Genomic DNA, 17,551 nt, shown 5'->3' on the forward strand with positions numbered 1-17,551 from the left:
TAATAGCTACAGAATGCATAGGCTCAAATGGAGCCCCTCCAGAGAGGAGCAACACATTTAAACACAGGCTTCATTCTGACCAGGGCCTGAACAAAAGATTAAACATTAGGAAGATTGGCCAACTTCTAGAGTAATAAAACCGAAAGGGCAGAAATCGGGCCCTTTAGAGAACTAACAGATTAACCTTTCTCCAAACCCTCTTGGATAAACAACAGAATTCGAGGAACTCTCACCTTGTGCCAAGTGAAACCTCAAGACTTTATGATACATTCGACGAGTAAAGGGTTTACGAGCCTGGATCAGGGAGTCAACAATCCTGTCCGATGAAAACCCCTCTTAGAAAGAACTAAAAGTTCAATCTCCACGCAGTCAGCTTCAGAGAATCTAGATTAGGTGAAGAAAAAGATCCTTCCTCAACAGTAACCTCTACGGAAGGGAGGACGACAGCTTCACAAGATCTGCAAACCAAGTCCTGCGAGGCTGGAGTAATTAGGATCACAGAGGCCTGCTCCTGTTTGATGCGGGCTATGACTCTGGGAAGAAGGGCAAACGGGGAGGGAACACATACATCAGAATGAACTCCTATAGCACCACTAATGTATCCACCAGCATTGCCGGAGGGTCCCTTGATCTGAACCGGTAACTGGGCAACTTAGCATAGAGACGAGAGGCCAAGAGGTCTATTTCCGAAACGCCCCACTTGAGGGTAATTTTTGTTTATACTTCCGAATGAAGAGCCCACTCCCCTGGATGGAACACCTGTCTGCTCAGATAGTCTGCTATCCAGTTGTCCACTCCCGGAATGTGTCCGCGATGTGACAACTGTGAGACTCACCCCATAGAAGGATGCGAGAGACCTCCTTTGTAGCCAGGGACTCCAAGTTCCAGCCAAATGATCAATATAAACCACGGAGGTTATTTTGTCCGATGGAAATCTAATAAACCGGACAGAATAGAGTTGAGGCCACGCTACCAGAGCATTGAAGATGCTCTTGACTCCAGAATGTTTATTGGGAGAACCGATTTCTCTGGCAACCAGGATCCCAGAACTCTCAAGGAACCCGAACTGCTCCTTTGCCTGATAAGCTGGCATCCGTAGACACAATCTCCAAAGATGGTCTCAAGAAGCACATGCCTTGTGACAGATTAACCTGAAAGAGCCACCAAGAGAGAGATTCTCTCATGTGGTTGTCTAGGACAATGCTCTGAGATAGATCTGAATGATCGCCGTTCCATTGTCTAAGCATACATAAGTTGAAGAGATCTCAGATGGAAGCGAGCAAAAGGAATAATGTCCATGGAAGGCACCGTGAAGCCAATTTCCATATACTGCTTCACTGAAGAACGTGCCAAGTATTGAAGGTAGAGACAGGACGAGATAAGCTTGGATTTTCTCAAATCTGTCAGAAAGATCTTTATGGAGACCTAATCTATGAATGTCCCCAGAAAACAAACCCTAGTATTTGGAACTAGAGAACTCTTGTCCAGGTTTATTTGTGATATCTTGCCAAAGGAAAAGATGGAACCCGAACCAAGATAACGTCTAGGTACAAAGCCATAGCGATTCCTTGAGTCATTGCTACTGCTAAAAGACCTAAGACCTTAGTAAATATTCTGGGAGTTGTAGCCAGACCAAATGGAAGAGTTACAAATTGTAAAAGTTTGCCTAGAAAGGCAAACTTAATAGGAACAAGAAAGAATGGATTTGATTGACTACATTGTGAAGGACAGAACCTTGAGAAATTTGTTGAAAGTCTTTAAATGCAGAATAGAGCGAAAGCCTCCCTCCGTTTTGAGAACAAAAAGGTTTGAATAAAACCCTAGGCCCCGTTCTGCAGGAGGGAAGGGGACAATCACTTCCAGGGAATATAGGTATTTTAAACAGCTTAAGAATGCCTCTTGACAGGATCTGAAGAGAGTCTTGATAGAAGAAACCTGCCTCATGGAGGACAAGACTTGAAACCTATCTTGTAACCCTCGAAAACCACTTCCACAGCCCAAGGATCTGAAAAAAGGACAGCCCTGATAATGTCCGAGACAAACAGGCGAGACTACTAGCCATAAAACCAGATAGCAATATCTTCCCCCTGGATCACTAGGACCCTCTACAGGGTAACTGCTTAGAACACTAGTAGTCTATAGGGACATACTCTAATTTCCCTTTATCAAAGAATAAACAAGTACACACCTGAAAGAGACACGATGAGGGATAAGCAGGCATAATGCATATACATATCTATATATATCTATATATCTATATATATATATAGCAAAAGGAAGAATTTTTGCAGACAACGGTCAATATAGATAAAACTTCATCTTTATTGTAGAAAATATTAAAACACTCCAGGGGTCATCACAAGTACACAACACGAGTGTCCGCTAACATGTTTCGGCCCTCAGGCCGTAATCATAGCTAAAGGACTGTGCACCTGAGTTTCTTAAAAAGCAACAGGAACTCTTTGGTTGGTTTAAAATTGAAGGCGTGTTGTGTAAAGGTTAACCCTTTGGGAACCAACTTTAATTTACATACATATATAGATGTGTCTATTGCCCTTCTAAGAATTAAATCTAATCAATACTAGGTAACCGACGTTATTGCATAAATTGCTATACTACTTGCTAATATACAATGTAGAGATTTAAGATGAACTTAGTAAATAAAACATAGGTATTACAATAATAATGCTAATATTAACCCTTTAAGTTCATAGTAGAATAAATAATTCTATAGTTCCTATACGATATTTATCGACAGGTAAATCTCACTAGTATACACTTTAAAAAATTCAAGAAGTATGTTTCTTAGTCGTCTATTGGTATAACCTAAAGTATTGAGAATAATAATAATAATAATAATCTAAACTGTACTCAACTAGATTATAATCCTAGACTGTACTTAACTAAAGTGACTATGAAATGTGAACAAAGATTTATATAAAACATTCCATATAAAATCCGAAAAATTAATTAAGTGTGTAAATATATCAGACAAAGAGGATAGAGATAAGAAAGCTGTTAATATTGGATTTATTATAGGTAAACCTTTTATGGTGAACCTAATGTGGTGTAATACAGGGAACCAGGGGCTCTTAAAGATGTTTAAAGCTGCTATAATATGAACTGAAACATGGGCATTTACACATTATTAGGAGAGCGTAGACAGACCACTGCAGAAGAGGGAAGGGATATTACTCCCAAAAATTGATCAAATCATATTCCGAATTTAGACCCTTCGGTACACGCGTTTGTAATTTAAAAATCCAGAACATTTCCCTCTTCTGCAGTAGTCTGTCTCTATTGCCCCCTCTAGGCGGACAAAACACTCTCTCAATGGCCTGCCACCTAAGTGTTTCCACACTTTTTTGGTGGTATTTCGCAAAGTGCTGCACCAGAGGGGTAGACGCAACACCTGCCTGGATTGTGGACAAGTGATTTCGGATGCGTACTTTTACCTCGGTGGTCGTGAGCCCAACGTATTGTAGGTGGCAACTAATGCAACTCAGGGCATAAACTACATACGTAGAGGTACATTTGAGGCAAGACTGTATGGAGTAAACCTCTCCAGTAACTTCAGATCTGACACTATCAGACTGTATTACATGTTCACACACCCTACATTTATTTAGGCACTTGAAGGTGCCTTTATGGGTCAGCCAGGAACTTTGTCCCCTGTCAGTTTTAGGGAGAACAGAGGGAGACAGTAAGTTACCAAGTGTAGTCGTTTTTCTATAGGAACAGCGCAGACCTTGAGCAATACAATGCTCCAGTTTGTCATCAGCCGCCAAAAATGAAAAATGTTTTTTAATAATTTTACATATATCGGCATATTCCTGACTGTATTCAGTGACAAAGGTCACTCCCTTATGTTCAACTTTAGACTTAATACCATCCCTGTTTAGAACCGCAGACCTTTCTAGAGGATCAACTTGGCTTCTAGCCTTTCTAATTACATTTGTGTTATATCCTCTGTTTTTCAACCTTTTGGTTAAATCGTCACACTGTTCAGCACATTTTTCTGGCAATGAACAGTTGCGTTTGACCCGGATGAACTGGCCTTTAGCCACAGCAAAAGGTACATGTCTAGGGTGGCAGCTACTTGCGTGCAAGAGGGTGTTACCCGTTATGGGCTTCCTATATATTTCTGTCTCAACCTTTCCATCCGTTGTACCTATAATAGTGATGTCCAAATAATTTATCACATTATCCTGTAGATCACAGGTGAACTTAATTCCAATATTATTGGAATTCAAGTATGTGACAAAGGACATGAACTGTGACTCACTTCCACTCCACACGAGGAGTAGGTCATCTATATAGCGGCCGTAAAAATAAATATATTCTCTGAAGGGGTTTCCATCCCCATAGACGTGGGACAGCTCCCACCAACCCATGAACAGGTTGGCGTAAGAAGGGGCAAACTTAGCCCCCATCGCTGTCCCACGTCTCTGGAGAAAGAAACCACCCTCAAAAGAGAAATAGTTATGGGTTAGCAAAAACTTAAGAACTCTAAGAATAAATTTTCTGAATTCAAAAGAAAAATCTGAAAAAAACTCCAAAAAGTAATTGACCGCTATTAGACCCTCCTCGTGTGGAATGGAGGAATATAGTGCCACTACATCAATAGTGGCCCACCTAAAGCTGGATTGCCAGTCCAGTTGTTCCACTATACATATAATGTCTTTGGTGTCTCGGATATAGCTATGCAGCCTTTGCACTAAAGGCTGCAACAAACTGTCTACCCACTGTGAGACATGTTCCATTAGTGACCCTATACCACTAACAATAGGGCGCCCCCGAACGTCCTCAAGGGATTTATGGACTTTGGGCAAGTGGTGGAAAATGGGCACTACCGGGTGATCAACCACCAAATACTCAAACGTTTTACGATCATAGTGCCCACTTTCCAACCCATCATCCAAAATGTCCAAAAGTTCCCTTTTGAATCCAATTGTAGGGTCCCTAGGAAGAGGAATATAGTCCTCAGTATTGTTCAACTGGCGTAAGGCTTCATTGACATAATCCACCCTGTCCAGCACAACGACAGAGCCCCCCTTATCTGCTGAGCGTATGACTATGTCATGATTGTCTTGTAGCTCTTTAAGGGCGGCCCTCTCGCGACTGGACAGATTGGGTGTTTGGTACTTAGTACTATTCTTGAGTCTAACTAGATCACGCTCCACACGTTTGAAAAAGGTTTCCAGGGTATTACCCCTTGACTGGTTAGGGTAAAACAAGGATTTATTCTGGAAGCTACCAGATGCATTTACACTCTCTTTATTAGTGTCTGTCAGAGCCTCCCTAGACAAATTTTCCATATTGATTACATCACAAGTCTCATTAAATGTCAATTTACTAAAATACTGATCTTTAGTGGGTACATTCAAATCAGAAACCATTCTATTACCTACAGATTCATATGATTCATTGAAAAAATGTTTCTGCAGTGTCATATTACGTATTAGTTTGTTTACATCCAGAATGGTGTTAAAGACATTAAAGTGATTTGTGGGTGCAAAATTAAGACCTCGGCTCAAAAGGGAAATTTGGGAGTCTGTCAGTGTGAATTTAGACAGATTTATAACATTATTTATTTGTACTTCTGCTTTCCTCTCCGACCTCTCAACTGATAATGCCCCTGGTTCACCTGACCTATCCCGGTGCGTTGGGGAGGAAGAGAAAAAACCTAATTCTAATGGAATACACTATGCAGAATCCACTAACTCTGCCTCCAATTATGTCGAAGATAATAGTAGCATGGTGGCAATTCAAGCACATGCATCTGTAGATGATCAGAGGAAACTGGAACAGGTTTTTTCTCTTCCTCCCCAACGCACCGGGATAGGTCAGGTGAACCAGGGGCATTATCAGTTGAGAGGTCGGAGAGGAAAGCAGAAGTACAAATAAATAATGTTATAAATCTGTCTAAATTCACACTGACAGACTCCCAAATTTCCCTTTTGAGCCGAGGTCTTAATTTTGCACCCACAAATCACTTTAATGTCTTTAACACCATTCTGGATGTAAACAAACTAATACGTAATATGACACTGCAGAAACATTTTTTCAATGAATCATATGAATCTGTAGGTAATAGAATGGTTTCTGATTTGAATGTACCCACCAAAGATCAGTATTTTAGTAAATTGACATTTAATGAGACTTGTGATGTAATCAATATGGAAAATTTGTCTAGGGAGGCTCTGACAGACACTAATAAAGAGAGTGTAAATGCATCTGGTAGCTTCCAGAATAAATCCTTGTTTTACCCTATCCAGTCAAGGGGTAATACCCTGGAAACCTTTTTCAAACGTGTGGAGCGTGATCTAGTTAGACTCAAGAATAGTACTAAGTACCAAACACCCAATCTGTCCAGTCGCGAGAGGGCCGCCCTTAAAGAGCTACAAGACAATCATGACATAGTCATACGCTCAGCAGATAAGGGGGGCTCTGTCGTTGTGCTGGACAGGGTGGATTATGTCAATGAAGCCTTACGCCAGTTGAACAATACTGAGGACTATATTCCTCTTCCTAGGGACCCTACAATTGGATTCAAAAGGGAACTTTTGGACATTTTGGATGATGGGTTGGAAAGTGGGCACTATGATCGTAAAACGTTTGAGTATTTGGTGGTTGATCACCCGGTAGTGCCCATTTTCCACCACTTGCCCAAAGTCCATAAATCCCTTGAGGACGTTCGGGGGCGCCCTATTGTTAGTGGTATAGGGTCACTAATGGAACATGTCTCACAGTGGGTAGACAGTTTGTTGCAGCCTTTAGTGCAAAGGCTGCATAGCTATATCCGAGACACCAAAGACATTATATGTATAGTGGAACAACTGGACTGGCAATCCAGCTTTAGGTGGGCCACTATTGATGTAGTGGCACTATATTCCTCCATTCCACACGAGGAGGGTCTAATAGCGGTCAATTACTTTTTGGAGTTTTTTTCAGATTTTTCTTTTGAATTCAGAAAATTTATTCTTAGAGTTCTTAAGTTTTTGCTAACCCATAACTATTTCTCTTTTGAGGGTGGTTTCTTTCTCCAGAGACGTGGGACAGCGATGGGGGCTAAGTTTGCCCCTTCTTACGCCAACCTGTTCATGGGTTGGTGGGAGCTGTCCCACGTCTATGGGGATGGAAACCCCTTCAGAGAATATATTTATTTTTACGGCCGCTATATAGATGACCTACTCCTCGTGTGGAGTGGAAGTGAGTCACAGTTCATGTCCTTTGTCACATACTTGAATTCCAATAATATTGGAATTAAGTTCACCTGTGATCTACAGGATAATGTGATAAATTATTTGGACATCACTATTATAGGTACAACGGATGGAAAGGTTGAGACAGAAATATATAGGAAGCCCATAACGGGTAACACCCTCTTGCACGCAAGTAGCTGCCACCCTAGACATGTACCTTTTGCTGTGGCTAAAGGCCAGTTCATCCGGGTCAAACGCAACTGTTCATTGCCAGAAAAATGTGCTGAACAGTGTGACGATTTAACCAAAAGGTTGAAAAACAGAGGATATAACACAAATGTAATTAGAAAGGCTAGAAGCCAAGTTGATCCTCTAGAAAGGTCTGCGGTTCTAAACAGGGATGGTATTAAGTCTAAAGTTGAACATAAGGGAGTGACCTTTGTCACTGAATACAGTCAGGAATATGCCGATATATGTAAAATTATTAAAAAACATTTTTCATTTTTGGCGGCTGATGACAAACTGGAGCATTGTATTGCTCAAGGTCTGCGCTGTTCCTATAGAAAAACGACTACACTTGGTAACTTACTGTCTCCCTCTGTTCTCCCTAAAACTGACAGGGGACAAAGTTCCTGGCTGACCCATAAAGGCACCTTCAAGTGCCTAAATAAATGTAGGGTGTGTGAACATGTAATACAGTCTGATAGTGTCAGATCTGAAGTTACTGGAGAGGTTTACTCCATACAGTCTTGCCTCAAATGTACCTCTACGTATGTAGTTTATGCCCTGAGTTGCATTAGTTGCCACCTACAATACGTTGGGCTCACGACCACCGAGGTAAAAGTACGCATCCGAAATCACTTGTCCACAATCCAGGCAGGTGTTGCGTCTACCCCTCTGGTGCAGCACTTTGCGAAATACCACCAAAAAAGTGTGGAAACACTTAGGTGGCAGGCCATTGAGAGAGTGTTTTGTCCGCCTAGAGGGGGCAATAGAGACAGACTACTGCAGAAGAGGGAAATGTTCTGGATTTTTAAATTACAAACGCGTGTACCGAAGGGTCTAAATTCGGAATATGATTTGATCAATTTTTGGGAGTAATATCCCTTCCCTCTTCTGCAGTGGTCTGTCTACGCTCTCCTAATAATGTGTAAATGCCCATGTTTCAGTTCATATTATAGCAGCTTTAAACATCTTTAAGAGCCCCTGGTTCCCTGTATTACACCACATTAGGTTCACCATAAAAGGTTTACCTATAATAAATCCAATATTAACAGCTTTCTTATCTCTATCCTCTTTGTCTGATATATTTACACACTTAATTAATTTTTCGGATTTTATATGGAATGTTTTATATAAATCTTTGTTCACATTTCATAGTCACTTTAGTTAAGTACAGTCTAGGATTATAATCTAGTTGAGTACAGTTTAGATTATTATTATTATTATTATTCTCAATACTTTAGGTTATACCAATAGACGACTAAGAAACATACTTCTTGAATTTTTTAAAGTGTATACTAGTGAGATTTACCTGTCGATAAATATCGTATAGGAACTATAGAATTATTTATTCTACTATGAACTTAAAGGGTTAATATTAGCATTATTATTGTAATACCTATGTTTTATTTACTAAGTTCATCTTAAATCTCTACATTGTATATTAGCAAGTAGTATAGCAATTTATGCAATAACGTCGGTTACCTAGTATTGATTAGATTTAATTCTTAGAAGGGCAATAGACACATCTATATATGTATGTAAATTAAAGTTGGTTCCCAAAGGGTTAACCTTTACACAACACGCCTTCAATTTTAAACCAACCAAAGAGTTCCTGTTGCTTTTTAAGAAACTCAGGTGCACAGTCCTTTAGCTATGATTACGGCCTGAGGGCCGAAACATGTTAGCGGACACTCGTGTTGTGTACTTGTGATGACCCCTGGAGTGTTTTAATATTTTCTACAATAAAGATGAAGTTTTATCTATATTGACCGTTGTCTGCAAAAATTCTTCCTTTTGCTGAGCACTTTACTGGGCTGCAGCAACGGTCTAAGGACTCTAAGCTCCAAAGTTCACGGAGGTCTTTTTTCAAGTAATACAGTTTTCTTCTCCAATTGGTTTACGGAAACCACATGATGTCAGAGGATCGGAACACACCCCCTCCCGCATAGTGGGACGCTCTGCCGAAGACGCCACAGCTGTTTGGATAAAGTCAGCTCTAGAGTTTTGATGCCTAAGGGACGCTGAATATACACACCAGACAAGAGGTCAATCGGTGCACCCGTGGGGTGGTGAGTCGAGGCGGTAGTGCCTCCTGGGAACACGGTTTTTCCCCCTGATTGTTTACCTTATACCTGTGTGTAGTATAAATATACATAAACCTGCTATGCTCTAGAGCTGTGAAACACTGCGTTATTGGGCTGTTACCTGCTGTCTTCTATTAAATGCACAGGGCGTGTGTAGGGGGAACCTCTATTGGATCAGTACTTTTGTCACATATTGGTTAATGAATACTGTACCCTTCGGATCAGAACTTTGTTTCAATATTTAAAGGCTTAAACAATTTACTTTGAAACATTTTGGATGTTGCAGTTATTTCTACTTTACTGTTTCTATATATATATATATATATATATATATATCTATATATATCTATATCTATATATATATCTATCTATATATATATCTATATATCTATCTATCTATATATATATCTATATATCTATCTATCTATCTATCTATCTATCTATCTATCTATCTATATATATATATATATATATATATATATATATATATATATATATATATATATATATATATATATATATATATATATATATATATATATACACACACACATATATATATAAATAAGGAATATACAGTCCACTGTAGAAATAAAGAATCCCCATAAACCTATAAATATTTTAAGTAGAGTAGGAGGGATTAATCAACTGAATCTCTAAATTCCAATGACATACTACCTCAGATAAGAGGTAACATGTAAAAAAAGATATTTTTCTGCACAAGAATTTAATATATAAGCAACAGATAAAGATTAAAACTTCCAAAAAGGTTACTAAATCACCATATAATATATTCTTCATCAAATAAGAGAGAATAAATAAACATAGCAGAATCTGATGCAGCCTTATAAAAAATGTATATTAGATATGGTGCAATAGCAACATATGCCCCAAGATGGCAGCAAAGGCAAGGGAATCCTTTCTTAAAAAATATAAAACCCAGAAAGGAAATAGAAAAGGTACTGAACTAAGTACTGTTCCTAGGAAAATAAAAAAAGTGAACCCTGTACCGATCACAATCATACATGAGTTCCCAGCATACATACATACATACAAGTAGTTATATGACATAATACAAGTACAGTACTATGCCCAGCAATATATAAATATATATAACCTGAAAAGGGCAACACCGGTAGAGGTACATTTTCTGCTGACCATAATTCAGTGCAAATACCCCACTGAATATAATTAAGTCCCATAGAGAATAGGATATATTGTCAATCATCACTGACAGTTCTGTAAGGCCAGTGGATTTAACACATCAGATACAGATTCAATAAATAAAAACGGATATGCTATAGTATGCACCTCCTAATCATAATGTTAAAGAAAAGATGTAATACTACTTGTGGCACACAAAGTACAGCTTTAATCAGGAGACTTGTCATAACTCCGGTAGAGATAAAACAAGGCCACTTTCCAAGGGAGCGGATCAACCTGGAACCCACAATAGCATCAACAGCGCTTGAACTCACCCCCATTAGAGAAATCACAGCGCATACACTGCAGAGCAGACAACAACTGGGAAGGAAGAAACGTACCAGAGATAAAATTACATAAACTCTGTGATGCAGATATACTCCCTATACTCCCGCTGTAAACCCCATCTGCGCCAGCATCTACCACTAGTAGAGCTCATACACTTAGCACGCACTGCTACAGCTTCTGATTAAAAAGGCGCTGTAGAGCGGAACATAGAAGGGATTCAGGGAACGCATAGCACTTCGAAATCCAAAGTGTGTTATCTCACAGTCGCGTCTAGTTCTATTATAAAGAACCTGAGGCTCCTCTTCATTCTAAATAAAAATGGAGATAAGCGGAGGAGGGGGTCTGGCACTCACATAATAGCCCAAATGAGGTCGGGTGGAATGGCGCCAAATAATTAAAATTCGCTGCGGTCCACATTTTCCTGACTGATGTCCGGAACAACGCCTCAGATCAATCACAATTGCTTTTATTGATCAAACAATTTTCTATATGGTTGCTTTGTGGCAGTTGATAATATAAACAAATACCGCCCTCATATATAAAGACACATATAGTTAGCTGCGCTCAAATATGAGCCCATTTTTAGGACCCTTAGTGGTATTACAAAGCCCTTGTGAGAAGAGAAGAGACTGAACTCCTTACTATATTTATTTAAGAAGGGGGAATAAAAATCAATTCCAATCCCTCCTTGGAAAGCACTCTTACTGTGCCCCAAAACATCACGCAACTACCTCACACACGGCCGGAGTTCCGGTGCCGTTAGAGGTTAAAATAGCTTAAAGGGCCAGTCAAGTCCAAAAAACAAAAACCTTTCATGTTTCAAATAGGGCATGTGATTTTAAACAACTTTCCAATTTACTTTTATCACCAATTTTGCTTTGTTCTCTTGGTATTCTTAGTTGAAAGCTAAACCTAGGAAGGCTCATATGATAATGTCTAACCCCTTGAAAGCCGCCTCTGATCACATGCTTTTTTATTTGCTTTTCACAACAGGAGAGACTAGTTCATGTAAACCATATAGATAACATTGTGATCACACCCGTGGATTATGGCAGACACTGCACTAATTGGCTAAAATGAAAGTCAATAGATAATAAATAAAAAAGACGTGATCAGGGGGCTGTCAGAAGATGCTTAGATACAAGTTAAGTTAAAAAGTATATTAATATAACAGTGTTAATTATGCAAAACTGGGAAATGGGTAATAAAGGGATTAACTACCGTTTAAAACAACAAAAATTCTGGTATTGACTGTCCCTTTAACTGTTCAAATTACTGATATCCCCAAAAAGGGATATAACTTAGTCCCCAGACCCTCTGTGACCTAATGTTCTGTACTGTCCCTTCACCTATGAATAAAAGTAAACGACTTACCAGGGGTCTCTGCTGTGGAGCAGTAGCAGCATTTCCAGGTCTGCCAGCTTCATCCAGACTTCTGACAGGGACCCGAGTAGACAGGAAAGCAGAGTAACTAACCCTGGTTGCTGGGTGGGGGTTACATAGATTGCTGGAGAGAGGACAGAGAAGTTCCCTGCAAGCTCCAAAAACTACCAAAACTAACTCAAGAGGATTACATGGACACAGCATTACTCCATTATTTTCTTCAGAGTACAAGCTTCACTTCCTTCTAGTTACAGAGGCAAAGAATGACTGGGGGAGTATGGGTAGTGGGAGGGCACTTAAGCTCTGGCTATGTTGTTCTTTGCCTCCTCCTGGTGGCCAAGAGGTGAATTTCCCAACAGTAATTAAATGGACTTGTGGACTCTGCATGCCATTGGAAAGAAATGTATAGAGTATAATGTTTTAATGTTCTATACACAAACTGTGTATAGAGCTTAATGCAACTGTAAGCAGCAAGTCTCCAGATAATAGTCAAAGCACTTCAGTGGCTCAGAGAAAAGCCACAGGACTGCAAGCCAAGATACCTGGGATCAATCCAGGGCACAAATATGGCATTGTCCCCTCCAATGATGGCCTCTAGACAGCCTTAGTATTTTCATGTATCTGTAAATCCTCCTTCCTGAGTGCAGTCAGAAGCTTAGTCAGGAGAAATAACCTTTGTTTTAGACCCATCCAAAACTAGATCTTGACTTAAAACTTTGTTCTTAGAATTTCCTGAGGATCTCACAGATTTTTCTTTTGTAATAAGTACTGCAGAGATTAAAATTTCTTTCCTGCTTAGTATTCTGTGGACGTTTGTATTTACTGGTCTGAGTTGATAGCCTTTGGAGCTCTCACAGGTATGGACAGTTTTGACATGAAAACATTTTTTTGTACAAATTCTTTTAAACAATCCTCAATTGCCAGCAAACAGACAATCTTATCAGGAAATGCTTGGAGAATTATGTCTATTTGTTGCAGCAGTAGATCCACTGACAAATCCGACAAGAACCACCTCTTTGAGCTACAATGGGTGGCACTGACATACCGTCATTTATATGGAGTAAGGTCAGGTGAATTGAGCCTAATAGCAGAGATGGTTTGAAACCTAGAGTATCAAATGGTGCTAGCAATACTGCTTTTCCTTTGGGCATATTTACAACAAACTGGAAGTGACCAAGTTTATTAACAAAGTCTGAGATAAATAAGGCTCTAGTCTGATACCGGAGCAGTGACACACAGTTCTGGTGCAGGTTGTGAAGTAGACATGGCTGTCAGGATAGAAAGAAGACAGGGGCACAATGTTGTGACCATGAACTGGATAACAAGACCACTGGAGTACAAGGCAGGACAATGGCACCCAGTGTAATGCACGGCAGACTGTTATTGGTATGTAATGTATAACCTGGTCATAAATACAGTATATAGCCCTCACTATAATAGCAATTTCTACAATTTTGCAGGTTTAAGCAAACATTTTAGAGTAAACAGCATAAAACATTATGTACAAGTCAAGTCACATAGGTTCAATCCTACATGTTATAGAATGACAAAGGACATACTGTGCACTCACCTTCATACAATACCGAAATTCCTCCATATCCTCTACCAGAATCTCCATATCTAGGAAAAGCTTAACGCGATGATCAACAAGCCGAAAATCTAAAGAATGAAGAGGTTCTACTGCAAAAGGGACAAAATGCACAAATAAAAGACCTTTTATATAAATGTGTATTAAACAATACATAAACTAATCTAAAACATCCATCTTGGCAGACACCCAAAGTTACGTAACATATTCCCAAAAGCTCATTCTCAAACACAAACTTAACCTGGACTAATCTGCAAGCTGTTGTGTGGAAGGCAATCATTTAGAATTTGGGTTGGGGTGCTGTATTTGTAGCTCCCGGTGAGGCTGTCCCCGTTCTGGTCTGAAGGGACTTGTAGTCCCTGGGTAGAGGATCCCTCAGCCTCAAAGCTGTAGAAAATAACACTCTCTCCATTTGTTGGAGCAGTCACAGTACTGCTGTCCGCTTCTGACAGATCATCTTCCTCCCCTTCCAGGTAGAAGGATTTCAGGCCCTCCCTGCCACTGTTTTCCTGAGGCTCCTCTGCAGGAGGTGGTGGAGTATTGGAATTTCCTTCTGGGTGAGAAGGTGCTAATATTATGTGGCAACTACTGCAGGAGGGGCAGCAGACATTCCCTGTAATCAAATATAAACAATGTTTAGCCTACAACAAGGTGTCATCACAAATATAGAAATCCCCTGCAAAACCAAATTAATTCCAAGACATGAAATATGAGAAATATCTTACATGGGCTGATGGTAAAACGTGGAGGAGGGAACCATATTTTAAAGGTAGGAGAACTACTAGAAAAGTCCATACTATAAAATAAAACAACTGATGGATTGTGGATGTTATAAAAGTTGAAATAAGACAAAATGTTCCTTTACTAAATGCTCTGCAGGTCTGTACAAAGCAAACTGGGTTATTGCTAACATAATACATAACAGCACGGCTCTCGGAGCAGGCATGGTGTTTTGATGTACAGGATACTTGCCGAATGGTTTTTTTTGCTGATGTAACAGCAATAGCAAAGCAGCTTCTATTTTAAATTGAAATGCACTCATATTTCATTTTTGTCTATTATGTCCTTGTAAAGAGACATAGTGCAAAAGTGACATGCTTGTTAGAATATTTTAATTTCGCATATTTTATGCTCCAACGTTAAACTTTTAACATTTAATGGGTTAAACACATAGTTAAAGAACAGCTTGGCGACACAAGCACTACTGCTACCGAGTTGAATAGTTACTACATAAATAGTGCAAAAACTGCACGTTCTAACAAATTATAGCATGCAATATTAGCACTTGAATGTCCCTTTAAAGAAAGCATTTTAAAAGGTATCACAGCCCCCCCCCCAAAAAAAAAAACAGCTTTAACTTAAAGGAACAGTATACTGCAGAAATTTTATAGTTTTAAAAACATATATAATCCCTTTATTACCCATTCCTCAGTTTTGCATAACCAACACGGTTATATTAATATAATTTGTACTTCTGTGATTACCTTGTATCTAAACCTCTGCAGACTGCCCCCTTATCTCAGTTCTTTTGACAGATTTGCATTTAGCCAATCGGTGCTGACTCATAAATAACTCCAAGTCACCTGTGTAAGTAGTATGTGGTTCAATAACAGTGCTCACTCCACTCTGCACTATGTTGTCTGCTCTATATGCCTCATGGCCACCATCTTGCTGTTGGAAAACAGTTTTACATTTTAGACACTGCAACTCCTGGCGAACTGCATGCTCTGCCTTTTGTTTCCGGTTATTTTCCAGCACAGGACTTAACACTTCAAGCAGTGTCTAAACGTAAGAAAGAAAACTTTAAATCAGTGTTAAGGGACATTTAGCATGAAGTATTTATTTATTATCATTATTGTTTATTTATAAAGCACCAATATTTTGCATAGCACTATACAGAGAAACATTCTATTCATTAAGGTACAAACAGTACAATGACAAACTATACAAAGGTAAGTTACATACATAGTACAAACTTATTTAACCAGCAATACAAAAGTCCCTTAAAAACACTAAGGGCCAGATTAAGAGTAGAGCGCTAAATATCGCTTTAGTGAAAGTGAAATTTGCGCTCCACTGTATGATACTAATGTGCGCTGGCATTACAAGTTGTCAGCAATGCATTGCTGGAAAGCCTTGTGTTCATGAGCGTGCGCTTCCATAGGCACAGAACCTAAGCACAGAGGGGGTAAGTAGCGCAGCGATGACAGCAAATATAAATATATATGCTTATATATATGTGTGTGTTAATATGTGTATATATTTACAGGGAACACACAGATCCCATAGACTGTAATGTAAAGGCGTTTTTTAGTGACTTTTTTTTCCTAACACCCCACTCCTGCCAACTTTACCCCCAAAATACCGCCCAGTGCAGTTATTTTATTAAAAAATAAAGATGCTACTATCTTTATTTTTTAATAAAATACACTACATTGTATTTTGGGGTACATTTATAAAAATTAACCAAACATCTGATCTCTGGTTTATTTTATAAGGGCACCGCTAGCTCGCGGTAGCAATAACCAGCTAATTGTAATTGCTGGTTAATTATACTGCACCTGCATACGGGCAAATTTGCCAGTTTGTGGGCATGTGATAATTTAGCGCTCCACTTGTAGCCCTAGCCCTAAGAGTGAAGTTTCCCACAAAAAGTGTGCTACAGTTTGAGAGGCTCTCAAGCTTACAATCTAAATAAGAAAACACAGGAGGGAAGGTAAGAAAAATCAGAGACTTTGTCTTTGTAGCATGGTGATCTGATGTGAAATCTGTAGCACTGTTTGTACAAGCTATGGAATACTGGTTGTTTTTTGTTTAAACTGGGGCTACAACACTGATACCACGTGAGAGATTTGCAGAAACAAAACCCTTCCGTGTTGTTAAACTGTGACAGAGAAGATGCTCAGGTTAGTTGTTTTAATTCCTCACCGTTATTGAAATCTGTGGGGTATTGTCCAGCACCACGTAGCTCACACTCTGCTTTTCTTCACATACAGAGTCAAAGCAAAGGCAAAGCACAGGCAACTCCTGCTCTTCTCCCTGTAGAAACAATAATAAAACAGCAAAAGGAGGGAGAAGTAGTCAATAAAAGTGGCCCTATTCATATTCACAATGTCAAGAAAAGTGCGTGTAACAGAATTTACAAAACCTTGTTGTCAAATACTTCATAAATCAATCTTCTTTAAAGATGAAAATAGAGGGCAATCTAAAATAAAGTATTTTAAAACTTCCAGTAAATAAAAAAATAAAGGTGCATAAAATCAAGCACATAGCCATGAAATCTCAATAGACAAACATTAGCAGTACAATGGGCCTTACTGAAAAGCTCAGTGACTAACTATCAAAGGACACAGTTTGTCAATTTTCTGCCTTACAATAACATATGCTATTATTGTGAAATGGAAGTGTCTTGGAGCAACAACAGCACAGCCACAAATTGGCAGCCCATGCAAAATCAGAGAGGGGCTGCTGAGTTCTAAAGCGTGTATTGCATAACAACCGACCATTATAGGAGTTGCAAACTGCCTCTAGAACCGACATCCGCACAAGAACTGTGTGTTGGGATCTTTATGAAA

At 39.3% G+C, this 17,551-nt stretch overlaps 1 protein-coding gene across 3 annotated transcripts in view; it reads right to left on the reverse strand.

Annotated features, from left to right (window-relative positions):
• STK11IP (serine/threonine kinase 11 interacting protein) overlaps window positions 1–17,551 on the reverse strand; it is a 338,389-nt gene that overhangs the window by 224,127 nt on the left and 96,711 nt on the right. For all 3 annotated transcript variants that reach the window (XM_053698220.1, XM_053698219.1, XM_053698221.1), the window contains exons 16-19: window positions 16,905–17,015; window positions 15,560–15,758; window positions 14,218–14,589; window positions 13,959–14,068 (exon numbers count right to left, since the gene is read on the reverse strand). In XM_053698220.1, coding sequence (XP_053554195.1) covers window positions 13,959–14,068; window positions 14,218–14,589; window positions 15,560–15,758; window positions 16,905–17,015 — 792 coding nt within the window. The remainder of the gene's footprint in view (window positions 1–13,958; window positions 14,069–14,217; window positions 14,590–15,559; window positions 15,759–16,904; window positions 17,016–17,551) is intronic.

The sequence above is a fragment of the Bombina bombina genome, chromosome 1 (genome assembly GCF_027579735.1).
Source record: "Bombina bombina isolate aBomBom1 chromosome 1, aBomBom1.pri, whole genome shotgun sequence".
Classification (NCBI taxonomy): Eukaryota; Metazoa; Chordata; class Amphibia; order Anura; family Bombinatoridae; genus Bombina; species Bombina bombina.